General features: G+C 34.7%; 1 protein-coding gene across 4 annotated transcripts in view; it reads right to left on the bottom strand.

Moving 5' to 3' along the window:
* Positions 1–1769: 1769 nt before the first annotated feature.
* The window catches only part of ADGRG6 (adhesion G protein-coupled receptor G6), a 197876-nt gene continuing 174764 nt past the window's right edge, over positions 1770–24881 (bottom strand). For 2 of the 4 annotated variants that reach the window (XM_007484642.3, XM_016428924.2), the window contains 4 exons: positions 13997–14098; positions 10459–10611; positions 8033–8078; positions 4909–5045 (listed from right to left, as the gene is read on the bottom strand). In XM_007484642.3, coding sequence (XP_007484704.2) covers positions 8065–8078; positions 10459–10611; positions 13997–14098 — 269 coding nt within the window. In that variant the 3' untranslated portion in view covers positions 4909–5045; positions 8033–8064. Of the gene's footprint in view, positions 5046–8032; positions 8079–10458; positions 10612–13996; positions 14099–24881 lie in introns of all 4 variants that reach the window. The other 2 variants (XM_007484639.3, XM_001370446.4) reach the window with 1 other exon arrangement.

The following is a 24881-nucleotide window of genomic DNA, read 5'->3' as shown; positions in this document are numbered from 1 at the left end:
CTGCTTGACTACAGGGGTTGAGGGGATATAATTGAGGAGAGACTCTAAATGAACACCCTAATGCAAATACCAACAACATGGAAATGGGTTCAGATCAAGGACACATGTGATACCCAGTGGAATCCTGTGTTGGTTATGAGAGGGGTGGCAGTGGGGGGGGGGGGGGAGGAAAAGAAAATGATCCTTTTGTTCCAATGAATAATGTTTGAAAATGACCAAATAAAATAATGATTAAAAGGAAAAAAATAAAGACACTTTCCTTTGCACAAAAAAAAGACTAGAAAAGTAGAAAGATGTTTAAAGAGCTTTAAACACCAAACAAGGTTTTATATTTCATCCTAGAGGTAATAGGGAGTCACTGGAGTAAGCTGAAAAGGTAAAGAGGTATATGTGTATTGTGGGGGGCAGGTTGTGAAATCATCAGACTTGAACTTTACAAGGAGTCTTTTGATAGCCAAGTAAAGGATGGAATGGATTTGAACCCAGGTGCATTGACTCCAGTGTTTTTCACTACCTGATAAAATTTATTGCCTTTCAGATTATAGTCTAATAGGAGGATATGCAAAAGAGCTCAGTACAGTATCATGCTGTTCAGTGTTACAACATTTAAGTCATCAAGTATAAGTCATCAAGTGCAAACATTTTAATGACTCTAGTTGGTTTGCAAAATAAGATTTGTAAAATTGATCTTTTAATCCAATATAACCAAGAATCTTGGGAGTGGGGGGAGGAGGATGCCTCTTTCCCTAGATTCTTAGCTAAGTTTTGAATTGCTTATGGCCATGGAATGAATTGTATTTCCTTGTTTTGCTGACAGGCTGTGGAATATGAAGGCAAAATTTAATATTTATTTTCATTTTCTCCAGGGTAGCAGAAAAACAAAGCTGTTACTTGAACCATTCCACTTTGAAATGAAAGAGGGGAAAAAAGACCTGATGCCTTTATCTTGGAGTAAAGGAATGTTATTCAGCAAAATACTCTGAAGCACTTCCAAAATGCTGTTTTTATAAAGTCCAATTCCTCCAAATTTCAGAAATACTACAAATACATTTTCTTCAATAAGACACAACTTTCTGTCTGAAGATCAAATATGATTTTTCCCTCTGTACTTTCTGAAGTCACATTGTAATATGTTTCTGTTAGATGAGCCATAAGCAACTGCTCGTGTGTTTTCCTAACTTGGTTTGGCCAGGAGTTGTGACAGTTGGCTAAGATGATCTTAGTAATCATTTGCCAAAGTGCCACACAATTTAATATTCAGCAGAAACCTTGCTGAGTGAGGCTGAGAGCCAAATTGAGCCTTGGCTCTCTGGAGAAAGGGGATTACCCTAAATAACCACTCTTCTAATGAAAGGGCTGGTAGCACCCTGTAACTCACTGTGAAAATGAAGTTGGCTGAAATCTGCCTCTTTTTAGTCACTGTGCAATGGAAGCAATGACTAGGTATCAGTGAGAAGGCAACCTAATCTTTAGTCTCCAAAGTCATGAAGATTTTCCCTTTTTTTCTTGACTTGGAAAACTGAAGACTTCCCAATGAAGGAATATATGCAGATCTCCATAAGCCACAAAACTTGACAATGTAGTGCATCAGTCAGTGATGAAAATAGGAGGCTCTGAACAATATTTGTGTCCCCCAAATCTGGAGACTTGCTACAAATTTATTCCTATTGATTTGGCAAAGCAAATCTATGTCACATTCTTAAATGATGGCAGGTTATTTTCTAGCTGTCAAATAATCTTTTCCTATTGAACAGTCAGAAACAAAAACATTCACTCATAAAGGAATTTAATAATTTGGAATATTAACATCATAAGTATGTATATAAAAATATTTTCCATTTTAGGAAAATGGCAAATCTACTGAACTAATTTCTTACTGACTAATAATTTCAATCTAAGCTCACAGTAATTTTTCTTCACCAGAGTGCTACAGAAAATATTTCACAAAGTGTTTAGAAAATATATACAATATCTCTCTCTTCTCTCCCCACCCACAATTTCCCTTCCAAAGAAAAGTTCATTAAAACAACAAAGGCAGACAGATTGAAGCTATGAAAAAATAACACTTTAAGACACAAAAATAAATAAATATGTACAAGGGAGGCTATTGACAAAGGAAATCTTTACACTGAAAGCTATGGTGACAAGAACTGAAAGCATCTGAGACTGATAATTTGCAACTCTACTACATGGTAGTAAAAAAAAAAGAAAAAGAAAAGAGGCAGCTCTCTATTAAGGACAACAAGGCTAATCTGACATAACTTTCAAAGAATGGATATTAAGGTTTAAGCCATTGTAGTCCCTGAGCCAAATTCTTCCTCCTCCTTCACACTTTTGTCATTTTGAGAGCAAAGACTTCAGGACTGAAGGTAGAATTTGACTCTATGTCTCAATTCTGCTCGTATATCTTCATGTTCAATTATTTTCTCCTCTTCAATCTGTTTTAGGAATATCTTCTTATAACGGTATTAATGGGAATGTAAAACAGATTTATTTAAAATTGTATCTTAAGGACTATTAAGTACACCTACTTTTTGGATAGTAATGTTTCAGCAATAAATGCTGGCTAAGTTCTTTTATGAATATCTATAGAAAGGCACATTGGCACAGAGGATAGATTGCTAAGGTAAAGGCACGTGGATTTCTCTGAATATATAAATTCAAATTTTCAAATGAATTGAATCTCATCTAAGATAGGCTCTAATGATGTCTCAACCTTGAGTCCTTAAACTTTAAAGTTTAGATAAATTTTATATTCATATAACAATGTTTAAATAATCAGTTTTTTTACATTATGCATTTAGAAATATGATTCTGAGAAGGGATCCATAGGCTTCACCAGCCTTATAAAAGAGATCCAAGACACAAAACAAGGTTATGAATTCCTGTTCTACAAAAATAGTAAGATTTTGTTTTCTGATCATTAATGTTTGCCTCTCAACTTTCTACTGTAGTAGCCAGGTGGGTCACCTGGTCATACCTCCTGGGAGAATATTTCAAGTATTCTTCCACAGAACCAAGCAGAGGAGAATACAAGCAAAAACTCAACATCTCATCATTTGATAATATCAACAAGCTAGTAAAAAATGGCAACTGCTTCTCAGCAGAGAGAATCTTTGAAACTATTAGCCTAGAATCATTGGCTGTGACATTCAAAGATGTATTACATTTTAAAGCATATTTGGAACACTTTGAGCTGCCTTAGGGAAAAGAACAAGCCTCATGCTGTTCTAAGGTACAGAGCAAGCCATCCATTGTCTCAAATTGTCAGAAAGGCATTTAAGGAAGTTTCCAGTCCAGGTTTCCAAGTGGGTCAGCTCTACTCACAAGGCAGCATTTCTTACAGTAAGGGTAGCTGTCTACCTAGAAAACTGAGGCTTTCCATTTTGCTTCCCAGATGGCATGGAGTGAATATTAAAAGTACAGCCTGTGCTGAAGCAAATTCTGAAAAAAGCTCCATTAAAACCAATTGTTGTTTGATGCTAAGTAAAAATGTCCTCTGCTACATAGTACTTACCAAGTAGCCATTCCCTTGTAGCACCCTCAAAACAATTAAGGCTATTTTCAAGAGCTTGAGAATGTCACCCATCTGTATGCAGTCAGAAGGATGAAGCACTTTTGTTATACCCCAAATATGATCTATTTGTGCCAATTCCCTCACAAGCAGGCCAACTATTTCATGGCATATCGGAGAAATTATGTACAGACATCCCAATAGCAGACACTCCAGAATCAGGAGATGTGTAACTTCTGAGTGTATAAGCAGCTACTTTGGCTGTCTGTAGGAACAGATATTTGAAGAGTTGGTTGGATTCCTGGTGTGTGCACTTTAAACCCTTCTACTTTGAGAGTAAAAGAACATAGGGGATTATTTAGATGATCTCCCCAGGACCCTGGAACAGACAGGAATTTTCCATGTATATTCATGGTCTAATTTCTGGGAGGAAAGGGTAGGGTCATGGCTTGCCTCTCTATGCCACTTTTCTTAAAATGGGGGCAGCTCTGTTTACAGACCAAATTATCTTTACCCTTAGGTATCTCCAATCATACTTTAAAAAAGAGGAATATCTATCTTAAATGTGCTATTTGGCATCCTCTAGTTGGCATTTACTAGTAAAATTTGAACCCTGACACTGCTTTAACTTGCAATGCTTTATATGTTTATATGTTACATGTACAGAAACTGTGAAACATTTCAGAAATTTAGCATGTTGACAAGGGTATCTAGATGTTGAGGAAATGTGCTCTTACTCAAAAAGCTAAAGTGTTAAACAATTAGCTTTGGCATAGTTAAACTAATAAATGATTCTTTGTACTTTTTGGATGAAAGAATTAAAAATTGAATGTTTATCTGCTTGAAATTTCACCTATAAGCAAGGCACAAAAAGGAAATATGGAACCAGTATTAGGGGAGGACTTATAGGGAATCAGCCATATATAGTGATGAAAATTCTAGTTTTCTTCAATGTAGGGGAAGAATATGTAGCCATCGATGATGTCCAAAACAACTCACCATCAGTGTAAGTTCTCAATTGGGATTGATTTTTTGACTGTTGTTTTTTCCTTGTCCTCTGGTTTTTTAATATTCTTTAGTTCTGATTGGTGTGATTAAACTCTAAAAAGTACAGTGTTCCTGGTGGCTACTGAGTCATGTTGCCATCAGAGAACTCAGATTTTGGAAATGGGAGAAGGCTCCAACATGGGGAGGAAGGCACAGATGAGTTCCATTGTAGATCTCACAATGTTTGTAATGAAAAACACATCCTTCTAATGCATGGTACTACTTAGGTAATGGCACTTTTATAGTTGGCAGGCTTATTCTTTGAGTTGCTTGTAGGTCTCTGTTTGGAAGCTGATTCCATCCAATTAAAACTTGGTGCTGTGGCCAAACGTGTCTGACATGATGATGTTTTTGTAGAAGTTGTCAGAGTGAACATTACAATAGCCCTTGACTTTGTCAATGACCTGATGGACAGGGATGATGGATGTTTGTTCTCCATCTAGATGGGTAAGTTTTGATGATGGCTTGTCCACAAAAATACTCTCTGTAGAAAATGAAACAAGGAATTAGGTCAAATTTGGACTAGTTTTTTTTGTGCTTGAGCTACTGAGAATTATTACTATGTATTACTGATTAAAGGCACATAGGTAGCAGAGCTATGCAGACTACAATCTACTTCCCTCATTCAACAGCATTGAGCAATATCCCAAGGTTAAGCTGTAGGCTGCCAAGCATTTCTGAATCAAGGTGTTTTAGGTTTATTCATGTTCACATTAGGGGCCTAATAGTTCCTGGCATGTTAAATTAGTTCCCATAATTTTAGGATGGGGACTATATGAATGATATTTTTATAACTGACATTTCAGAAAGTCAAGAAAGAAAAGAAAATCTGGAAACTGCTTAGGAAAAGTAGCTGGGATGTATGAATCAAAGCAAAATTATGCTTACATAAAACATTGTCACAAAATATATCAAAAGTGATTGGAACAACTTGGAGAAAGCCTATTATGAATGATTTTTCCACTGCATACTAAGAAATAATATTTTTAGTATTCAAGATGATTGCAATTTAGGGAAAAGTCATACTTTTCTGAATTAAAAATGTAGAAGCCAAAGTTCCTCTTCTATGAAATATCCTTCCATGTAAACATACGTAATCCCACATTTGGGTAGGGACTAAACACTGATTTCATTGATATAAAGAACTTCCCACATAAGAAAACTCCTAGAAAATTGGCACCTTTGCAAATTTGCAACTAATCTTAGAAAATTGCCTAGAACAATGGAAGGTTATAAGAGTTTCTGGCCATCACCTAGACAGAATAGGTAAGAAACTGAACTTGAACTCAAATTTTCCTATTTCAAAGGCTGGTTCTCTAACCAAAAAATCATGCTGCCTCAACCTCCTCAGTAATGAAAATTACATGGTAGCCGTTGAATGACTTTCAATGAAGTTGGTAAACATAGGAAGATATGTTTATCTTCCTATCATAGGAAGGTTTCATTGATTAGGCAAATGTACTTAGGCTACATATTGGTAAATTTGTTTCCTGAGAAGATTCCTAAATTTGGGTCTGAAGAGCTTTTGAAAGTATCCCATCCATTCTAATGCTTTTAGATAAATTTCACTGTCCTCCCATAACCCTAAACCATTTGTACAGTGGTAGGAACACTGATGTTGGAGTTGAGGCAGCTAAGTGGTACAGTGGCCGGAGCACTGGGTCTAGAGTCAGAAAGGCATGAGTTCAAATGTGACCTCATAGAGTACCTGTGGGACTCCAAGGAAGTCGCTTAACCTCTGTTTAGCTCAGTTTCCTGAATTATGAAATGGGAATAATAACAGTACCTATCGTGTAATATTGTGAGGATAAAGAGATAATATTTGTGAAGAGCTCAGCACAGTGTCTGGTGTATATAAATGTTCCCCTTTGGAATATTTGGGTCAAACAATGCCCTGTGATCTTGAGAAAGGGACACTCATTTAATCTCCCTGTGCCTCAGTTTTCTCATCTATAAAATGGGTCCAAATGTACCCAGAAGTAATTTCCACTTAAGATCTATCATCCGATTATCCTGTAATCATATTCTTCCCAACAAAGATCAAAATGAAGTGCTCCCTAAAGTGAAGTGTCAGAAAGTTCTCTAATAATGAACACCATTCACTCACTGTCTGCATGGGGGTTGGATTGTCTGGATGATGTATGCTTTCACATACATTTCAGAGCATGTCTCCTGCCTTGAGTCTTTCTCCTTTCCACTTTCTGTGGAAAAGGCAGAAAGAGAAGTACACTAAAGAATGAAAGAGTTCTTAAAACACAAGACATCATACATTTTCAGCTATGGTCAACGTACAATATAAGCAACCAGTTATTGAAAAAAATCTTTATCACCATTTGCCTTACATTCAGAAGGCAATACATTCTTTCAGTTTTTATCTTTTGCTGGGACATACATGAAATAAAATATGAATTAATAGAAGAAGTGTTTCTTTCAATCCACACAAAGGAAATATGAGCAGAGAACAGAAAGTCATTCAGGGGAAGAAGAATGGATAGATTGAAGTAGCAGAATCATCATTCTCCTGTGCTTGTGGGAAAGAAGGCCCAGTGAGTCAGGATCCCTGACCATATACAAGCTTCCCACAAGCCAATTCAGCCTTGCTTCTCCTAGTTCATCTTTTCACTAGCCAATGGTTTTCTTCTGGGGGAAGGCAATTCTATGAAGAATCTTCTACTAATGTAACGATTTAAAATAAAAATAACCCTTCCTTACACAAAGTTCAGAAACCTTTAATCTCATATGTACAATTCCTTAGGGGGTCCTCATGTACTGTTATGTTCTACACTTGTTGCAGATTCAGATTTTGGTTTTACACATTTAAAATTTTAACCATTCCCATTTAATCTACCCACCTAATTTCAAATCCAAGCCCTGATTCCTTAGTGTCATCAGGTAATTTTGGGACAGGAGCAATAATTCACTGTAGGCATTGTTCTGGGTGAATTCAAATAATGGACAAAACAGAATTCAAACATGAATAGAAAAATGAAAACCAGTGGCTAGAGGTGTGAACTTTATTTGTCCTAGGCTACATTTTCAAGCAGATATGACAATTTTAAGGAGAAGCCCTGGAAGAGCCATTTTCTCATTTACCACTTCTACAAATGTACCATGACACACTTTGCAATACATAAAAACAGCATGAAAACAAAGTTTTCTACACATTTCTCTTGTTTTTCAGCCTTCTATTTCAGGCTGTTTTACTGCTTTGGATGTCATTGATGTGGATATAAGAGCATAGCATGGTACATTTGTTAGGACAGATTTGCAGACACCCCATGCAGAAGCTAGCCAGAGCACACACTTGCTTGCTGGAAACTTTAGAAATTCCAACCCTCCATCTGAGAGCATCATTGTGCAAAGTGTGCAGGATAAGCAGTTTTTTTTTTCTGGCTAAATCCATGCAAATATTCATTCACTCATTATCTTACTGAAATTTCATGCATTCGATAAAAGGAATGAATATTTTACCTGAATGATCCACCTTTGTTGAAGGAATGCTCTTAGAAGACATTATCTATGCCATAAACATATGAATGTCTAGGTCAATTCCAGAGAATAACAACTAAGTCTACAGCTATGATATGCATTAAGTGTACTATTAAAGCACACACATACACACACACACACACACACATCCACAAATGCACGCACTCATGTTTGCATGTATGAACACATGGGCAGACCCCATTTCTGAATTGGCTTTGTCCCAAACATTTATAAATCAGTTTGAATTCAAACACATTTTCTCATCAAAACAATTTAATGAAATGATTGCTAAATTCCCCTTTTAGTGCATAAAATCCTATTTAAAATAGGACATGGCAGAAATGTAATATTTCTGAGAGTGTCAGGACATGCAGGGGATAAAGAGAAGCAAAACTATTTCCTCCCACTATTTTGGACCTATGAACAATTTAGAGACAAGTCTTTGATACATCCCCCTTTTCAACCTTTCCTACTCTCCTTTATGCATTTCCTCCCCAGGATCCCAGAACTCTCATAATGGACTCATCATTGGCTACTGAAGGCCCCCTCCTACCTGCTTTACTTCCTGCATTGCTCCATGTACCAAAATTGTGTAATCTTTCTTTCCACTCAATCAAAATTCATATTTTTTCAACTATACATGGCTTCAACTAGATAGTAAGAGGAAGGGAAAATGAATGAACTATTTATATATTAGCATTTGGTTGATTGATGTCCTTTTTACAATCCCAAAAGTAGTTCTATTTTTAAGAAGATGCTTGGTTTCCCAAATAAATCTTCAATTTGGTGGTATTTCAGGCAAAGTAAAATAGTTTAGTGAAAAAAAAATTCAGGTTGTTGGTAGGAAAGATCATCTTTTTTCAAAGAGGAGAAAGAGGCAGGGGAAAAGGTATTTCATGAGCAGGATAGCCCTCTCTGGAAGTCTGCACTTCAGGGAGCTTAGTTCCATTAAACTGTTGAGCTTTTTCAAGTATCTTCCATTCCTCCATTTCTGAACCCAGAGAGGCAATAAAACCTCATTTTTTTCAAAAAAGCTTTCATTACAGTTCCAGCAGAGACTTTAATAGTCGGAAGAATAGGAGGATCAGGCAGGGATAGCTTTTTAAATGGATTGCTTATCCTTTATACAGCAGGAAATTACTAAATAAATGTACGTGAGATACTCAAAACACTTTCTTCCCCCAAAATGTGATATAATGGTATATAAATATAAACACCTGGTATCTAAGTGCCAAGGATTCCAATGCTGCAGAGCTATCATGCCATCATTTTTTTAGAATCCAGAATTAAACCATTAAACAAATGGAGTGGATTTTCATTGTATTTCTTGGAAGGCTTTTCAACCAGGAAAGTATTACTCGTTCTTATCTAAATAGCAGCTTACCAAATTCATCCTTGGTAATTCAAAAGGACAACGTTATTTCCTTTTGGAAATATGCTGCCCAAGAGTTTAATGGAATTTACAGGTTTTTCTCCATTCTCTACATATCTCATAAGCTGTCAGTCTTCAGCAGATCATGAGCCTTTTCTTTAATGTTTTCATCACCATTAATATTGAAACAATGTGAGAAACACATTTTGAAGAAATGTGAAATAAGTAGAGAAGAAATAGTTATAAAAGTCAAGATTACACTTTCTCGGTGTATTTTTATACATCAGATTGGGAGGTACAAATGCTACTGATTGCTCTACCCTAGCAGGTAAGAGTCTCATTTTCAGAAGAAATTAGCACTGGGGGGTATTCCCTATTCTCATAACTGACCAAGAGACTTATAAAATTACTGAAATAATCCTTCTCCCAATTTTTTATCTCCTAACTAGAGAAAAACATATTCTCCCTATTTCCCTCTCTCCATTCATTACCCCTGTTCCCTTCTCAATCCTTTCCTCTCAAATCCTTCTATTACATTTAAATAGTATGATTTGGCTTCTTTTGTCTTAGAATGCTGGTGCTACAAAAGAACTCAAGGTTGATTTGCCAAAGTGATGCAGAAACAGATAAAATGTAAAATAATAAAAGAGCCAGTAAGGTCAATTATGTGTGGGCAATGGGATTTGCTCCTACTATTTTCAGAGTAACAGGATATACCTGTTTTCCCAGGGCATTTAGAGAAATAGCATGATGCAAAAGAAAGAGTGCTCAATTTCACATCAGGAGGACCTGGCTTTGAATTTCTTCTCAGCCTCTTGGGCTGTGTGACTTTGGATAAATCATTTAATCATTTGAAACCTTAGTTTCCTCATCTATCAGGTAGAGAAAATTAGACCTTTCATACATTATCTTCCAGGGTTATGAAAACCAAGTATATGTAAAGAAATGCTTGTAATCTTTAAAGTTCTAGGAAAATGTCAGTTTCTATGATTATTATCACTAAGAGAATTTCTGGGATGCTATCAAAATGACTCACCAGGATGGCTGTTTCTTTTGAAGTATGTAGTGGAATTGGATTTAGATTTAGATGTAAGGTAAGTTGAGTTAGAGCCAATGGAGCTTGATGACAATGACTTCCCCAGATTATCTGAACTTTTCTTGATGATATTAGTGGCTGTCTTGCTCCAGTCTGAAAAAAAAAAATAGAAAGATGTTTTTGTTTTTGGTTTTTTTTTGGCACTGCTTCAATTACCACGGAGTGCTTATTACTTATACAACAGGCATTTTTGTCATATTTCTACATACTTTTTTGTGAAAACACATCACCAAAATCTCTCTAAGTGGGCTCATTTTCTGGCATAATGGCAATGGCATTGAAAAGATATTTCTTTATTTCAACACAAATGTGTGCTTTAAAGACTCATTTGAGTTACCCTTATTTGAAGATGAAAACCCAAAGGTTTTCTCATGGCCTTTATGCATTTCTAGATATTTTCTATATACACCAAAAATTTTACCCAAGTTATCTGCTAATCAAAATCAGAGAGAAGGACAGAGACAGAGACAGAGAGACAGAGAGAGACAGATAGACAGACAGAGAGAGAGACACAGAGAGTGAGAGGGAGAGAGAGAAAGTGGGGGGTGTTATTGTCCTTTTAAGGTATTGCCCTTTTCAGTTTAATACTAAAAGAGGCCCAAAAAGTACTTTTGCATAAAGAAAAGAGAGTTGCATCAAATGATGAAGAATGATGTAAGATATTTTCTCTGTTGAAGTTTTCAAAACATTTTGATACCTGGAGATAAATAACTTTTGATTTAATAAAAAAAACTATTTAAAATATATCTGTGAAGAAATGAAATTTTCAGATTAGATTTGAGCAGTTTTTGACAAAAAAATACTGGGGACTTAAATCACCTTGCAAAAGACATAGACTAATGCCTCATTTAAAGGAGATAGGAAGATCTTTTTTTTTTTTGCACGGCTTATGATATCCTTTATTCAAATCACATAGAAAAGCATCCAGAATTAATGTAAAAAGAGTACAGTATTAATGTAAAATGTTCAGTGCATATTAGGTGAACAAGTGATTAGCACACAAACCCATTTTTAAAGGTCTATCTAGTGATACTGAATGTTTGAAATTTCAAAAATTGGGAAAATATGAATATAAAGAATTCAGAGTTTCAAGAACCTAAATAAAATACTTGATTATGTTGAGAACTTAGAGCTACAGAACAAGTTTTAGGGCCTTGTGCCTCATTTAAAAGTGACTATTTTAAAACTTAAAGAGAGTTTTACCCTACAAGAGACAGATGCCAGAGAAATAGTAGAAGAAAGGGAAAGAGGAAAAGAAATTATAGCTATTTTGAGACTAAAGGATGATTAGAAAAGATCTATTAATTTCATTAGGGAGAATTTAATAGTTTTTTAAGTGAAACATGAATTATTGAGAGCCAGGCAGTTCTGATTTAATCTTTTGAAAGACTGGAGTCTAAGCATGGTGCTAAAGAATAAAGAATCTGGCAAGTAAAGACTGGAAAAACAACAGCTGTAGTTAGTATTCAACTAACTGAAAGTTTCAGCTAGTGTGATCCTGACAGGCTAAAGAGAGGCTGAACCTCAACTGACAAGAGGTTTGATCCCACGCATACTATCTGTCTGAACTCTCTAGACATTAAAAGAGATAAAGTCTGACAGAAATACCTCCTTGTCATTTGTTTTTTTCTGCTTTGTTTTGAGGGAGGAAAGTAGAAAAGGAAATGACAGAGTAAATAGTTGTTTTGTTATATAGGAAGAAATTCTGAATTTTAATTGGATGAGTTAGAATCTTAGTGAGTGAAGGGCCTGATAGGGTGGTTTGCCTTATCCAGAAAAATGAACTGTTATTTTTCTTTGTGCTCTATTTGCTACATTTTGGTTAGAAATTCCTAGTCTGGTTTGTAGTACCCAAAGATAGACAATGTTGAGATTCCCAATTCTTTAGCTAAAAGGGAATTGTTAACTTCTCAACTTTTCCTTAATGTTGACTGCAAGTTCAAAGAGCTTGAAAATTTTCTTTAAATCCAAAAATAGAAGAGGATTTATTCAATGGTCATGACCAGTAGTCAAGTGATAACTAAAGAAATGGCTCTGTGTCATGAAGATGTCTCTGAATGAAGCAATGGCATGAAAACCAGAGTTATTAGTTACTCAAAGAACATGAATTTTATAGAAAAATATTTAAAGCAGTTTCTCTGATTAAGACCTCATTTCTCAAATACATAGGAACCTAAGCCAAATTTATAAAAATAGGAGCCATTCCCCATTTGATAAACATTTGGTTAAAAGATATGAACAGGTAGTTTTCAGAAGAAGAAATCAAATCTATCAATAGTTACATGAAAAAAATTCTCTGAATCATTACTGATCATAGAAACATAACAACACAACTCTGAAATATCATCTCACATTTATCAGATTGGCTTGTATGACAGAAAAGAGAAATGATAAATGCTGGATGTGGAAAAAGAATAATACTAATGGACCACTGGTGGAGCTGGGAACTGATCTAATCTTTCTGGAGAATAATTTGGAACGATGTCTAAAGGGCTAAGAAATTGTGTATACTTTGATCCAGAAATACCACTACTAAGTCTGTATCCCAAAGAGATCAAAGAAAGGTAGGGGGAACGGAAAGGACTCATGCGTACAAAAATACTTATAGCAGCTCTTTTTTGTAATATCAAAGAATCAGAAATTGAGGAGATGCCCATCAATTGCAAAATGACTGAAAAATTTGTGGCATGTGATTGTGATGGAATACTAGTGTGTTATAAGGAATGATGAAGGAGATAGTTTTGGAAAAAGCGGGAAGTCTTAAATGAAATGTTGCAAAGTGAAATGGGCAGAATCAGGAGAAGATTGTATACAGTAACAACAATATTGTTTGATGATCAATGGTGAAACATTTGGATACTGTGATTAAGGTAATGATCAAAAATAATCCTAAAGGATCGATGATGAAAAATGCTATCTACCTCCAGCAAGAGAACTGATGAACTATGAATGCAGATTGAAGCATACTTTTAAAACTTTATTTTTCTTGGGAGTTTTTAGTGCATGTTTTCTTTTGCAATATGGAAATACATTTTGCATGATGCCCAATGTATAATCAATATTGCATTGCTTGCCTTCTCAAGGGGTGGGAAAAGGAGATATTTGGGACTGAAATTTTAAAAAATTAATGTTATAAATTTTTAGATTTAATTTGGAAATACTGAATAAAATAAATAAGCACATTTTAAATAGTATTAATTTCCCTTCTTCACGAATGTGTCCACTTTGTCTAATAGATAATAAATGTATTGGTAGAAAAATGTGGCTAGGTTTATGGGTAGATTGTGATATATTTTATTTTTCATTAAATTTGCTTGATATGAATATTTATATTTTTTGTTTATTTCTAAGTAAATGGTTATATTTTAAATCTCCAAGCATCATTATTGTGACTAGTTGTTTTGTGTAAATGAAAAAGCATCAGTTGGGGTTCAGAAGAGGATACAAGAAAAAATATATACACTACAATTTATTTTACCTGAATTGTCTGCTAAACGAAATCTTCCACAGCAGAGATGTCTTCTCCATTGTTTCTGAACATTCTCTTTCATAGCACAGTGAAATACGAATATAAATAAGCCTAAGAAAATGAAAAGAATTATTAATAAAACAACCTTTTGACCCTAATTTCTTCAAAGGAAAATATTCATTCCAGACTGAATTTCTAAGGAGTAGAATGCCCAGAACTAGTTTATAGGGATAGGGTTTTTAGAATGCAATTGAATAATAAAAGACAGGAGGGAACTAAAATGGTTACAATTAATTTGACCATAATATTCTTATTCTCTTTTCAAATAACTAGATTTACCATTCTACATGCCATCATGAAAAAAAAAAAAGTGCTAATACATTTTAGGGGGGTGATAACTGGCATATTGGAAAGAGTTCTGGTCTTTGTGTCAGAGAACTTGGGGACAAATCTTGGATCTACCTTTCAAGCTTATGCCCTTGGACAAGCCACCTATTCTCCTAGAGACTAAATTTTTTCATTGATAACATTGGAAAAATTCCATCTGCCCTGCTTGGTTCACAGGGTTATTGATACAATTATAGAATTTTGGAATGAGATCATTCTCAGAGACTAACTAGTCCCATCTGTGCCTGAACAAGACTCCCCTGTACAACATCCAACAACTAGTTTTCCAGCTTTGCTTGTAGATCTCAAGTGAAGAGGAACTTACTACATTCTGAGGCAACTAATTTCATTTGATTGCACTTCAATATAGTTGATTTCCTTTGTGATCCAATGTATTTGTTTATGCATTTAAAAACAAAGAGTCCATATGTATCATCAAATTGCTGAATTAAGCCAGATGAATAACCCCTAGACCTATCAGCAGGCTAACTGGCTAGGTGTCAGGTCCTAGAAGGAAAGACATTTTTTTTCCATCTCCAGTAGTTATTAAAATGATATAAAATTATGCCTTAGTCTCAGTGAGTCTCTCCAGGGGAACTTGGCCTGGTGGGAGTATGGCTGAAAAACTATGGACTAATCTATGAACAAATCTGGTTTGTAAAGAATCCCTCATTGAAGGGGCCTCTCTGGTGGTATCCCCTATCCCCAAATCCCTAAATGTTTGCTTAAGATCTGAAAGTCCTTTAGCAAGAAAGCATCTCTTTAATTTTCCAAATTATTATGAAATGCTTAAAATAAATGAGATATGATATTTTCCTATACATGTTTTTAAGGTGAAGAAGAATAATTGGTTATCAGGACCTCTCCTGAGTAGAGATCATGAGATTACTCCTTTGCTAAAGTTTTTAGGAATCCTATTTTCCTGGGACAACCCTAGCTTCCACCTAATTTTAAGAGCTGTTGGTGATTGAATGAGATTCCAAATCAGAAAAACTCTTATCTTTTCTTATCTGTCAGACCCTGGGAAAGTTTCTTCATTAAGGAATGACTTTAACAATCTCTTCAATTTTCTATCTCTTAGTAATGTTGTAAGGATAAAGTGAAATACTGAGCAGGAGAAGCTTGCAATCTTAGGAATGAACACATTAAAAAATTTCCAAGTTATCATTACTTTTGTGTGGATTTTTTTGGCAGTGAGATCTGGTTCCATTTGAAATCAGAATGTACTTCCCAGAACAAGTTATTCTACTGAAAATCTGGAATGACTAACTTTTGTTAAATGAATTTAAGTTAATTTGGAGATAATTAGTATACCAAGATTCATTTGGGACCAAAATGTCTCTTTTTCTGGAATTCTGCCATGGGAAATGTGGTAGGTACGCACATCTGGTATCAGGCACATGTGGAAGTATGGAAAGGAATCTTAAAAACCCTCAGGAAGAAGTAGCAACAGATGCAACAACAGAGCCAAGTAGAGCTGAGAGCCTAACACATGGGGATAGAGATCCAAGGGCCATTAAACTCTCCCCTTCACTCCTTCTGCTTGACTATTATTATCAGAAGCAGTTAAATAATCAGTGAACTCTAGAATTCTTCATTCTCCATTTTTAGCTCTGAACCACAGCATTGGGGGAATGTACATTACAGACCAAAACCAGTAATAGCAAGTTTCACACACAAATAATTGATCTCTACAAAAGAATTCTTATCAATTGAGGTATAATTATAGATACCTCAATTTAATAAAGGCAGTCAAGTCCCTCATTCTCTTCTTCTTATATTTCTTTTCTATGACTTTTTATTTTTTGCACATGGTACCATTTTACTCCCTTTTCCTCACAGGCCCTCATTCTCTTCACCCTTATTTGTCTTCTGTTCCATGCCTATCCTGCTCAGTATATGAAAATCTCTAATCAAGAAAGGAAAATACTTCTTAGGAAGTGATTGTTATGATAGTTAATATTTTAAAAATATTTTAAAGTTGGAAAAGGATTTCTGATAATATGTCATTTGATCTTCTCACCAAATTTATGAGGAAAGTGGTTGTGGTCATTATCCCCTTCTTCCATATGGAACTGAGGCTCGAAGGACACAGCTAGTAAGTGTAAAGAGTTGGATTTGAAACCAAGATATTGGGACTCTGAATCCTAGAAGAATCCTTCTTCCACTCCACTCTAGTGCTTCTCACTGCCAGCTGTGTTCCCTGCTCTTTGTATTTCAGCCTGTGGAGTTGCTTTATTGTCATTGTATTGCTCTGCCTTCACATCTTACTCCTGTTTCCTGACTACTTTCATGTAAAAATTTTCTCATCTGAGAGAATAATGACCCTTAGGAAGTAACTCTACTTCACTCTGGTCCAGGAGATCTCTATCCCTTCCTGTTCTTCTAGAGAAAGAGTATTCCATTTACTGGAAGCCCTTATCTCTGAACCCTAAAGGGGCATCCCCATATTTTAGTTTTGTTTATCTATCCATAGCCTGTCTGACCCAAGATTAGGAAATGCTGGGGAAAGGAAGTGGGAGAGGGAGAGGATTAGATTAGAAACCAACTTGGGGAGGGTCAATGATAAGGAAAAATATGCTATAGGATACAACTTTAAGTCTACTCATGTAGTAAACCATCAAGGAGAAGCCATTTAGCAACAGCAGAGCTCTAGTTTAATGATGATCTCTGTGCAGTTTTTGAAAATAGTGAACACTGAGAGAAACAGAATACTTAGGAGTCAACCAAAGTTATTTTCAAGGGTTTTAAGGGCAACCACATATAAAAGAGATTAGCTTTGTTCTGCTTGTCCTCAAAGGGCAAAAGCAGAAGTAAATGAGTAGAAGGTACAAAGAGGCAATTTAGGCTTGATATAAAGAAAAACCTTTCAAGAATCAGAGTGGAATAAGCTGCCTCCAGAGGCAGTGATACAAGTTAGTTATGTACCTCCATCGGTGGTTTGCAGTGAAAGAACAGATGGCCACTTATGGAAGGAGATGCAGAGGGGATTAGTTTTCAGGAACGGGCTTATACTAGCTGGTCTCAAAGGTATTTCACCTCTGAGACTGAAATTCTGTGGTCCAGAATAGAGAAAAAGAATCTGGGATTGTCTTAAACTAAGAAATACAACCACAAAGTCTTTACTAGGAAGGGAATTAGTTTCTCTTATGGCAATAATAAAATATTGTTGGCTTTTCCTTTCCCTTCCCTCAATCCTGGACACAACTGAAATGTTTTAAAATCCCATTAGTTCAAACATCATGATGGAAATAAGAGTCTCTGTAGTTTGGCTAAGTCTTTGTTCTCATTGAGTGTTTGTGTTTGATTTTGCTCTTTTTAAGTTCTTTGCTAATTTATGAAAAACTAACAAAAGACATTTACTTTTCTAACTTAATCAGAATGATGGTTCCTACAGAGGGAAAGTTGGAAAGAACTCAAAACACTAATCAGGACAGGGTTAGAGTCCTGGGACAAGCAACTATTATCTGAGAAAGCTCCTAAAACTTTTTTGACTCTTAATTTGAAAACAGAGGGTTGTTATGACTTATATGAACTATAAAATGGTACGTAAATAGGAGTTTTTCAATAATAAAAACATAAATCTCAGTCTCAGCATATGAAAAATAGAATAATAAAATTTACATGACTTGATTCAATTTTTTTGCAAATTATGAAGTTCTATACAACTGTAAATGTTACCATTTCTTATTTATTAATATTATTGTTATTTAGTATAGAAATCACTTTTTAAATTTGGACATTGCAATGATTATTTAGCTTGTCTGGACAGTTTTTTAAAGTAGTCAAACATTTTTATCCTGGTTAATTAAAAAATTAAAATTAAAAAAATTAATTAACAGTATCCTCTAAAGAGAAACATGCATGTTAAAAAAATTCACCTTCAAGGCAAACAATATTGCCTGCTTTTACTTCCACTGAAAATTAGAGTCAGCATAGCACAAGAGTAAGACTGCTAGATTTAAAGTCAGAGCACTTGGATTCAAACCCCATCTCTGGAGTTTACAATCCATTTGACTTTGGTTAAGTCATTTAGCTTCTCTAGGACTCTGTTTCCTCACCTGTACAATTAAAGGATTATATTTAGATGACCTAAGAGGTCTCTTTCAGCTCTAACTCTTTTATTCTATTTTCATTTCCAAGAAACCTAATGGAACCTAAAAAAATAGGCTTTGAATTAGCCATTTAAATTCCTAGTTAGTGGAAATATTAACTTTTTCAATACTTTTTTTTAACCAAAGGATCTTGATGGGTGCTTTATGTGATAACTACACCATTTCTTTCACTGTGACAGTGAGTGATGGGATATTTTAGGCAAAAAAGATGTCAAATATGGTTAAAAGAAATGGAATATGTCCAAGAGATGAAGAAAGACTATAGGGAGAGTAGGATACATGGACAATGGTGATAATCAAGAGTGCTTAGTGCTTAGTGATTTCACTTTTCAGATAACCAGGTCAATTACAAATCAGACAAAGGAGACTATCTGAAGACTCAACATTTGAAGAGAACTATAAGTCATCTCTTCTGTCAATGGTTACAGACAGCATTGTGGCTCCCACAGTTCTCATAAGATGAGCAACATTTTTCGTCTCTGCATTTAGCTAGGTTGGTCCTTGAAAGGTTGTTAGTTGCTTCCACCCAGCTAGTAGAACTTCTGAGAATACAGTTACTACCTACATCAGGAAGCAACGTGGTATAATGGATATAATACTAAAGTAAGGATAATCTTTGCTTGAACCTTGCCCCTGATATTATCTGTGTTACCCTCACCTGGATATGATCTCTCTCAGTCTCATCTGTAATATGAGGATACTAACAGCACCCATCTTACTGTGTTGTTATGAAGATCATATGAGACAACATGTTAAGTGCTTTGTAAACCGTTAAGTGCTGTATTTTCAAACTCAGTATTTCAAACTCAGTATTTAGTTCAGGGGAATCTTGGGAAATGTAGAAAAGATAGCTGTGAAAGTGGACAAGGTTTTTATGAAAGTGATTGAATGGATGAGTTCTGTTGTGTTGTTTCAGACAAAGGACCATTATCTAAGTGGCTGTTAAATGGTTATGCAGTTCCTTGAGTTATTTCTTGTAGCCTACCAGTGTACTCTTTGGTATACTGGAATTTCTCTAGAGTCAAACAATGAATAATTTATTTCCCAGCAATCCACAGGATCAAAGCCAATATGATGTAAGGATGTAGGTGTTAGGGATGGAAAACTCCTGGTTCATCTTCACTTTTATGCCAATTTAAGATTCGCAGTGAATATGACCAAATCATTGGAATGGCTTAGTTTTCTGAAAACTCACATGCTATCCTTTTTTAGAGGAAATTTAATGTATACTTAACACATTTTTCCTGAATAATTTGTCCAAGTTTTTCTTAGTGTTGAATTTTATTGTGTTATGTTAATTAAATCATTAACAAAGTAAACATCTCCCTAAATTAATCTTACTTTGAGCCTTTTAGATGATTAAATCCTTCTTTTTTAATCATTCATTAAATTTATATTTATTAACTATTTTAATGCTAGCAGATTTGAATGGAGAATTTGAATTTATAATCTTTAAAAAAAGATCTCTTTCTCTGTCTCTCTGTGTTTCTGTATTTCTCCCTAACCCTTTTCCTTTCCCTATCTCTCTCATTCCCAAAGAGCTATTAGATTCTATACAAATACATTAATATCATTTAAAGCTTTATTACTGAGTTCAAGTTGAAGACATTATTTAATATCTAGCATTATATACATACGTATTTCACCAAGTATCTTATTCTAATGGATCTTTTTAATTTAATATTGAATTTACCAAGGGTTCTTGAAGGTTGTACATGCCAGTGGACTGCAAGCTTGGTAAGTTCTTTTTTTTTTAACCCTTATCTTCCATCTTAGAATCAATGTGTATTGATTCTAATGCAGAAGAGTGGTAAGGGCTAGGCAATGGGGGTCAAGTGACTTGCCCCTGGTCACACAGCTAGGAAATGTCTGATGCCATATTTGAACCCAGGACCTCCCATCTCTGGGCCTTACTCTCAATCTACTGAACTACCCAGCTGCCCCCTTGGTAACATCTTAATAAACTGGAAAGGGCTCTTTACCCTGTGGTGGACCATAAGTCTGCTGTCTGAGGAAAGTTGAAGAGTCTCATCAACAGACTGGCCACAGGGTGATGACTAATAGATCATCCAGTACAAGTCTGTGAGTAGCCATGATCTATATAAGTTAAAGAAGAAATGCTTAAACCCAGCAAATGAAAGGCATTTGAAATATTGAATCTTGATACTAAAAGATGCTAATGAAGAGTGAGCTATGTGTATAAAAATTGGCAGGAAGCATCCTAGTGTAGTGGAAAGAGAACTAAATTTGGAGTCCAAAAACCAGAACCCAAAACCCAGTTCTATCACATACTAATTAGATGATCTTAGTCAAGTGGGTTTAATCAGTTCTCTCATCTTGGAGTGGAGAGCATGATTCCTGAGGCTCTATGACACTGGTTTTTGAATCAGATGACCTTGGTTCAAATTCAATCAAAGATATTTGATGTGTAAACTTGAGCTACTTATTTGACTTCCTTGGGCCTCAGTTTCTTCCTTTCAAAAGTGAGAAAGTGGGACTAGATACCCTCTGAGGTCCTTTCTTGCTCTCAATTTATCTCTAGGTCCTATAACCTAAGTTATGTGTTTTGCGTGTCATGTGAAACAATAAGCACAGTCTTTTAGATTTGTGAATATGGCAGCTATATGAAGAATCTGTTATTGCCCCCAATTGTGGTTTCAGTATGGCCACATAAAAAGGGATTTAATAAGTCTGGGAGTAAAAGGAACCCTCTTTTGCTTTACTGGTGATGGAAAAGGTGGAGTGATACCAAAATGCTACTGTATTATTATAGAAAATGTATTTTACTTAGTTATGAAGTGCTTTATAAGCATTATCTATTTTTACTGTTGGGTAGCTAATTTTAGAATTCTGATAAATTTCTCCAGGATTCTGAGAGGTGGGGAGGGGGAGGTTGTTAAGTTTTCTCACATGCTGATGGGAGTACAGTTCTACTTATGGTATCCTTAATTTTGGTTAAAAAAACACCCTAATTCCTACGTATAATGTTGTTGCCTCCTCTTTTTCCTTTCTGGAACACTTGAGCTTATATCTGCTGCACTTTTTTCTTTATATATATATATATATATATATATATATATATATATATATATATAGTAATACTGTAAGTCTGTTGGTATACCATTGATATCATCATGCAGTAAGTAGCTGCTAAAGGAACCTTGGATGACATCTTTCCTACCATAGAGAACATCAAGTTGATTTTTATTTCTTTAGAATGAATCATGCTTTATTTCCAGATGTATGGTCTAAAGTCCTTCAGCAATATTACTTATAATATGTATATACTTCAGTAATTTCTTCACAACTTTTCTAAATCGTGCATGCTCTTTTAAAAGTGATTTATTTATGTCAATGACTTCTTAATTTATATTCTTCAATACAGGGGAAAATAATATTATTTTGTCAAATTACTTCCTGAAGTAGAATAGATAAAATACAAATGAATATTTATTTATAAGTATATATGGAATTTGATATTGCTATAGAGAAAACTCATTTGTCAGCATTTAAGGGAAAAAATAGTTGAAATGACAAACATGTAAGTTTTCTTATGTGGAAATTCTAAAGAGAGAAGAACATGGATTTCCAGTGGAAGCTAGAAAATTATAAAGTTGGATTTGGTCTTAGCTTATTTAAAACTTTTTATTTTTATTTTTTTAATTTCCAGTGAGAAGCCTGAACTTTATCAGGAAAATTATAGTATTAGATATAAATTTTTTTTAACTCTACTGGTTTCTTACCTCTCCTTTTAGCTAATTACATCAGTTATGTTTTTAGAAATTCATATCACCTTATATAGATTTATTGGTTACATTGTACACATAAATTTCTATTTATCTAGAATCCAAATCACCAGAAAGGACAAGCTACTGGATTTGAATTATGTTATAATTTCCAATTTTACAATAAAGAAAAAGCTTGCAAAAAACTAATCGCACAAAAATGCTAACTTGCAAATATAAATACTAGGTTTAGTACAGATAAAACTCAGCATTCTGTTTATAGTTTTAGATATTTGTAATAATGCTTATAATGATGACCTGATGCATTATAAGATATTAATATTCATTCTGAATTTTAAAAAATAACAGTGTATTGAGTATAGTCCTGTTGCTTCTATTTTTGGAAGATAAATTGGTAATTTATAAATAGTAGATCAGATAAGAATTCCTAATTTTCAAATTGTTCTGGATGAACAAAAGTTTATTATAATTACCTAAAAGAATAACATTTTTTAAAATGCATTGAATAGTTCTTAGACTACAAAAACTCAAGACTTTGGAGTTAGATTCTGAATACTCAGTACTGTTTCTTGAAAATGTGTGTGCTTGTTTGGGAAAGAATATCTTTTCTACAAGAAAATCTCAGCAGAAAGTTCTAGAGAATGACTCACCAATATAGATACACAATGCTTACTTAAAGAAAGTTTGAGCTGAAGACATGAAAGCACTTCTAGACTAGAGCCCTTGTTTTATATAAGAGGAAAAGTGAGGTCTAGAAAATTGAATTGACTTCTCTAAGATCGTAGAATTAATTAATGGTGAAACTAAACTACATTATTTTTCCATGAAATCAAGTAAAAACTATTTGGTAGGCTAATATGTTCTGCATTAGTGCCTTCTAGAATGAACTTTCCTTTCTAGGATATTTTGAAGAAAGTACTATCATATATGCATAAATCTGTTCTGAATTTGTACAATTTAAAGTCAGTCTTAAAATGCAGAAATTTATGAAGAACAGAAACTTGATGAGGGTTACAGCATTTTCCCCTACTGACAGGAGGATCATGCTGGGAAAAAGAAAATATCCCAATTCTCATTAATGGAAACAGACCTGAACAGACTGCTGTAGCATTGAAATTGTCTGAAACTGCCAGGAAATTCTAATTGCAAAAACAAGTTTGAAAAAAAGTAGATCAATGTGTCTTTCATGGGTAAGCTATAAAATTTCATTATGTAACACTATATAATTTTTAAAACAAACAGACATTTTCCTAAGTATTTATTTAGGCTTCTTTGTAATGGGAGATACAGAAAAGATAAAAAAGAGGATGTCTCTCTTTTTTTTTTTTTGTAGAAATGGATCATGAAGAAATTTTTATATATTCTTAATACATAGTTTCTCTCCTTTGAGGCTTATTGGTCTGATGAGTGAATATAATGAGCCTGTTTCTTTTACTCTGGTATAGGAAAATAAAGTAGATTATATGTGGCCAAACTAGCTATAATACAATTACTTTGGGAGAAAAAGATTCAGGCAAATTCAATGTCAAACTCTGAGATACTCCTAAGGTCACCCCAGAACAGAAGCTATTCCCACTCAGCAGAATTATTTTCACCTCATTCAGCCTCTTACCCTCATTTCTATTCATAAGATAATGAAATTTTAATAATTATAAATATAATCAATTGCACATAATTACACATTTTTAAGGTTTGGACAGTTCATGTAGAAGAGACTTTGGGATTTTAGATGATACACAATCAACTTGTATCACTAATGGAATATGAATAAAAGAGCAAGAAAGTACCCAACATAACCCTAGGCTTTATTAAAAGAAGCGTCACATCCAAAAAAGTGAGTAGTTAACAGTAGTTACCAATTTTCTGTGCCATATTTTAAGTGGATCATTGGCAAATAATGAGAGAAGATTCTCTGGAATTTATTAAAGAAAGAGATAATGCATTTTTCAAATTTGCAGACAGTACAAAGCAAGGAGAGATAAATAACAGAGTAGAAGAGCAAACCAAGATCCTGGGAGAGTTTGACCTATTATAGGTTACATTTCACAAGGAAAAATGGAAAGCCCTACACATAGGTTTAAAAACAAAATCAATGTTTCAAGTACAAGATAGGGGACTTTTGTTAGGAAGAAAAGTTTTTTTGAAATAGTTCTGTGGATTTTGGTAGACAGCAAGCTCAGTATGAATCACCAGTTATATGGCAGCCAATACAGCCAAGGAAGTATTAAGTCCTCTTACACTGTCTTAGCCTGACCCCATTTGGAGTACTGGTTTTAGCTCTGTGTACCCCACTTTAGGAAGGATATAATTAAGACAGAGAGCATCTGAAGAAGGATGATCAAGATGGGAAAGAGTGTCAGGTTCATACTTGATGAGCAACAGTGGAAGACCCTACTGATGTTCATCCTAGAACAGAGCACTGGGAGGAGAGGGGGAAGGAATGAGGCATCCCCTGGTATCTAAAGGCCTATCATATACATAGAAAAGGAGTTGTACTTCTGTTTAGCCTCAAGGTGAAGAACTAAGAACAATGTGTGGAAGTTCTAAAAAGACAAATTTAGTCTTGATGCAAGGAAAGCCTTCCTTACAATTAGAGCTATCCATTATAAAGAGTAGTATTTTCCATTATAGTAGAAGTTGTCAAGA

The sequence above is a fragment of the Monodelphis domestica genome, chromosome 2, assembly GCF_027887165.1.
Source record: "Monodelphis domestica isolate mMonDom1 chromosome 2, mMonDom1.pri, whole genome shotgun sequence".
Lineage (NCBI taxonomy): Eukaryota > Metazoa > Chordata > Mammalia > Didelphimorphia > Didelphidae > Monodelphis > Monodelphis domestica.
The sequence above is the reverse complement of the archived record's forward strand: the minus strand, read 5'-3'. Positions and strand labels throughout refer to the sequence as shown.